Source organism: Helianthus annuus, chromosome 13 (assembly GCF_002127325.2).
Source record: "Helianthus annuus cultivar XRQ/B chromosome 13, HanXRQr2.0-SUNRISE, whole genome shotgun sequence".
NCBI classification, from domain to species: domain Eukaryota; kingdom Viridiplantae; phylum Streptophyta; class Magnoliopsida; order Asterales; family Asteraceae; genus Helianthus; species Helianthus annuus.
Window position 1 is genome coordinate 75,251,107 of NC_035445.2, and position 4,841 is coordinate 75,255,947.

The 4,841-nt window shown below is 35.6% G+C and overlaps 2 protein-coding genes across 2 annotated transcripts; both read right to left on the reverse strand.

The window, feature by feature from the left end:
• Positions 1 to 498: 498 nt before the first annotated feature.
• LOC110901063 (protein FAR1-RELATED SEQUENCE 7-like) lies at positions 499 to 1,382 on the reverse strand. The gene is made up of 2 exons (XM_022147917.2): positions 1,014 to 1,382; positions 499 to 894 (listed from the first exon to the last, which is right to left on the reverse strand). Exons 1-2 carry the CDS (start codon positions 1,380 to 1,382, stop codon positions 499 to 501), a joined length of 765 nt encoding a protein of 254 aa, XP_022003609.2.
• Positions 1,383 to 1,385: 3 nt separating this feature from the next.
• On the reverse strand, positions 1,386 to 3,925 carry LOC118485783 (protein FAR1-RELATED SEQUENCE 5-like). The gene is made up of 4 exons (XM_035982233.1): positions 3,907 to 3,925; positions 2,171 to 3,002; positions 1,775 to 2,033; positions 1,386 to 1,583 (listed from the first exon to the last, which is right to left on the reverse strand). Exons 1-4 carry the CDS (start codon positions 3,923 to 3,925, stop codon positions 1,386 to 1,388), a joined length of 1,308 nt encoding a protein of 435 aa, XP_035838126.1.
• Positions 3,926 to 4,841: the final 916 nt, after the last annotated feature.

A 4,841-nucleotide genomic window follows, 5' to 3' on the forward strand; every position in this document is an offset into this window, starting at 1 on the left:
CTCAAACACCAGGAATCCAACAAAAAAATATGTTTTCCCATTCATGGCCAAGGTGAAAAAAAAAAAGACAAGTTCGAAATCTATAAACTCAAACACCAGGAATCCAACAAAAAAATAAAACGTCATTAAAAAAATAGAAAAAAAAAACTCAAAGTTTGCATAATTTAGTAATCAACTACTCCTGCTCTTCATCTTCTAGCTCCTCTTCGTCGTCTCCTTCACCCGCCACATCTTCTAGCTCCTCTTCGTCGTCTCCTTCAAGGGCCGCTTCATCACTTTCTGAGGAGTCGTCGGCCTTTTCCCTTGCCGGGTACGTGCAGGTACGTATATTATGCCCCCGACGTTTGCAATTGCTACATTCACGACCCTTTTTTTTCTTCGCAGATTGAATAATGGCCATTTCACGATTACTCTTCATTCTGGAAGGTTTACCCATACCTTTAAATCTAACGTTTTTGGGCATGCGAACAGTTACAGGTGTTTCTTGCGTGTATCCAGTTATTTCAGCAAACCTATCGCGACGACTCCTAGGGGTGCGTTTACGACTGCCTGATCAGCGGTCGATTGATACTGGACAACATGGTCCCTAAAAGCGCACAGCGCATCAAAGTTATGAACCAACCTGTTAATAAGAGACTCGGCTGACCTTGTTATCTCCCTTACGACACCATTAACTTGCTGGTACCGATCATCACTTTCGCTAATCCCCAATATCGCTCCAGGGGCACTATTAGGAACAGCTTCCCTGGTCCACCGTCGCATTATATACCTTTCAGGGAACTGCCTGATATCAAGAAACCGCAGAACGCAAAAAATGTGCGCACACAAAAGCCCAAACTGTTCATAGCTATTGCATGAACAACTCACGGTCATGTCTAGCTGCCGCATCATAACCTAATACATAAAAACAAAAAAAAATAAGAACAAATATGTATACTCAATTAAAACTATAAGATAAAACACCATGGACAAGAAAAAATTATAAACAAACAATTGTTACATTCTATAGATACCTGAAAAAATGTAGTACACGTTTGAGAAAAGTCCTTCACAGAGATGTTCACAAAGTTATCCTCTCTATCATCCCATTTTCCAATACCACGGTTGTGAATGGCTGTCTGAATTTCAAGTTGCGCATCAAAGAAAATTGTCCTTGTGTATATGTTTGCCGCCTGTTGTTCTAAGACAAACTCTTTTGCAAATATTTGGGGGTTCGTATGCCTAGTATCATGATCATTCTTCCTGTGCTCGTGTCTTTGGGCTTCAATTGCAGAATCAAAATGCCCCAAGAATTCAACAAGCGTACAGTTCGGGTTGCAAAACTGCCCAAAGAAATGGTTCTCACTCTCCGAACGTGATGAGGTACGCATCAGCCCAGACATGTGTTAATCACGATAGTACGCAGGGATCCATGTATCCCTAATCTGATAAATTGACTGTAACCATTCATGATTCACCAAATCAAAATCAGCCAATATAATACCCCATTCGGTTTCAAACTGTTCTGGTAGTAATGCATCAGTCCAAACAATATCACACAACCTCTTCTTAAAATCGGTGCTATTGCATAGGTTGGCGCCAACCTAATAAACAACGAGTCAACAATAAAAAAAATTAAAAATACAAAATACCTGATAAAAACATTATATAAAAGTAAAACAACATCGATAAACAAAAAACGACATATTCATATATAAAAAAGTACAAAAAACCAACTAAACAATTCCACTAAAACAATAAACGTCGTAATCCATAATTTTGGTATTTAATAAACCTTGGTAGTAAGTTTCTCCATTATATGCCACATGCAAAGCCTGTGCCTACTTTCAGGCCAAGTATCTTGAATAGCTTTCCTCATCGCTGGGTCTTGATCAGTTACAATCACAGGTGGTGCGCGCCCAAACGCCTGCCGAAATGCGTTAAGCAACCAGCTATATGTTTCAGCAGTTTCATCCCCTATCATAGCAGCACCCAAGGTAACATTACGATAGTGATTGTCAACGCCGGTAAAAGGTACAAACATCATATTGTACCTACGCAAAAAAAATTAAGTTAACGAGTCTTTTCATGTATATACCACTACACTAAAAACATTATCATGGTGATAAAACACTATGATATAGATCTATTATGGATGTAATGAATCTAAAAATAAAGGTAGGATACGAACTTGTTACGACGATAAGTAGCATCGAAGGACACAACATCCCCAAAAATATTAAAATTTCTCTTTGAATCACCATCGGCCCAGAACAACGCACGTAAAACGCCATCGGCAGTTGTAAGGTATTCCATAGAGAAATTGGGCATAAATTCTTTCTTCCTTCTTAGGCGCTTGATAACCATGTCAGCATCGTACTCAGCTATATACCTATTTAAGTCTCTCTTGAAGTTTTTGAAGTCAACTTTAGTGGCACCTACCTTATCAAAACCTCCATAAAGAGTCATCATAATGTTAAACGCTCTAACTGGACCAACGTTTATGGCACTCAAAGCATTCACGGCTTCTTCCTGTACGTAATTCATAGATCTGTTTTCAGGAAGCAAGTACCTGTCATCTTCAGCAACAAATGAGTGATTATGCGACTCCTCGAAGTGATAAACAAAGTAAAGATTATCCGGGTTTAACTTAACCCGAATGCACGCTTCACATCCGGTCCTTATAGAAGGAACCCTGCGAGTAATCTTAGACTTCGAGTTAACATTAGAACTACCAGCTTCCTGAGTCGAGTCAATCGCCTTTAAGGGTTTAGTACCCTCTTTTGAGCATACGAACCATTTATTATGTATTACACCCTTTCGAGGCTTGTATTGAGTACCCTTCCTAACTGTGAAACCTCCCGCCTTAGCATATCTTTGGTAAAAAAGAAAGGCATTTTCCAGCGAATCAAACAGCATATACATCTGAGGTTTAATCAAATCATCAACATCTGGAATAAATGTCCTCCTTCCAGAATTTGGGGACACCTGAACATTACCAACGGGCTGGTATGTAGGAATATCTACAACGAAAAATCGACACATTAGTCATTTATAAAAACATTGATAAGAACATGTTTCTAAGTCTGATAAAAACAATATATGAAGAAAAAACACTATTTGTTTCCTGTAAAGACACTATGCAACTTAATTAACAAATAATCTATTGAATTAAAACACTTAATAATAATAAAAACTCTATGCCTAATAAAATAAATATGTCTGCACAAAATATAACAGTATTGGTGTGGGGTAAAACACTATGAAATGAAAATTAAGATTGTTGTACATAATATAACACTATATATTGTGGATGCAAACACTATACATCTAAATATCAAAAAAAATTAAATAACTCTGTAAATGATAAAACACTACAACATACAATTCAATGTATAAAACACTATGAAGGGGAATTCAGATGGGTGATTAGAATATAACACTATTGTTCATACATATGACACTATACACCTAAATATGAAAAAAAAATATCTTTGTTAATTTTAAAACACTACAAAGACTTATTAAGACAAAGGTAATCAATTCAATGTATAAAACACTATGAAAGGAAAATAACATGTGTGAACAGAATATTGATCATGCATAAAACACTACACATCTAAAAAACTATAAAACAGAATATTGATCATGCATATAACACTACACTATAAAACACTACGGATCATGCATATAACACTAAACATCTAAAAAATCAAACAAAAATAATAAAAAAAGTGATCAAGAAAAAACAGTAAAAGAACAATACCCTGAACAACTGAATGTATAAAACACTACATACACACAAAATCAAACAATACTAATGTCCTGTTAAAACGGAATACCAAAAAACAAAAGTTCGAACAAATAACACTAATTATCGGAACATGATAACTATTAAGAGATTAAAAAACTATGATACACATGTACCAGCATCGCCGGACTCCATTGAAATTGATATAAAACACCAGAATCGAAGAAGGGCGCAGACGTAAAACAACTGTATTGTGTCTATCGATTTGATAAGCCTTGTTGTATTTATAATTGATGATGAATGATACGTAGATAGCAATCTTACTGTATCTTGCAAAAAAAAAATACAAAATCCGATCCAATCCCTAAACAATCTCAACGACAGTTATTTTTTTCAGTTATATTGTAAATCAATTAAATGACAAAAATGTACAATTACTAATCTACCCTTTTGAATTAATTAAGAAGAGGGACACTTGTCATTCCAAGATTATTTCTTACACTTGTTACAAAAGTCCCATTTTTTACAGGATCCTCTACCTATATATATATATATATATATATATATATATATATATATGGAAGGGCTAAGTGAAAAACCCCATCTTTTTGAGAAAACTCTGAAAACTCAATATTAACCATTGATTATGTTTCATATAAGTAGATCAATGGTTCTCCTATTTTTAGGTAAATATTAGTTTTTAAATAATTCTTATATTAGTTTCTAGTACAACTAAAAGGGCAATTTGGGTAGTGAAAAAGGTACTTTTTGTGCTTTTAAACATTGAAAGTGACTTTCCAGAACCATCAAATCATCATAACACTTTCTCTTTCTCTTACCTCTTCCTCTTTCCCATTTCTTCACCCCAATCTTGAAGACAAAGAATGAACACTCTTCAAAATCAGGAGAAATAAACAACAACCACCAGCAGCAACCACCTCCTCCGGCGAAACTCACCGGGCTTCTTCTCCGGCCCTCTCTCTCCTCAATTTTCAACTCATCTAACAACCATAGCCACGCCAATCTCTCTCTTCTCCGTCTAATTCTACAAAAAGCTTCAACCTTTAGAAGCAAATGAAGGGTCTGAATGTCTCTATAATTTGTTGTTTTA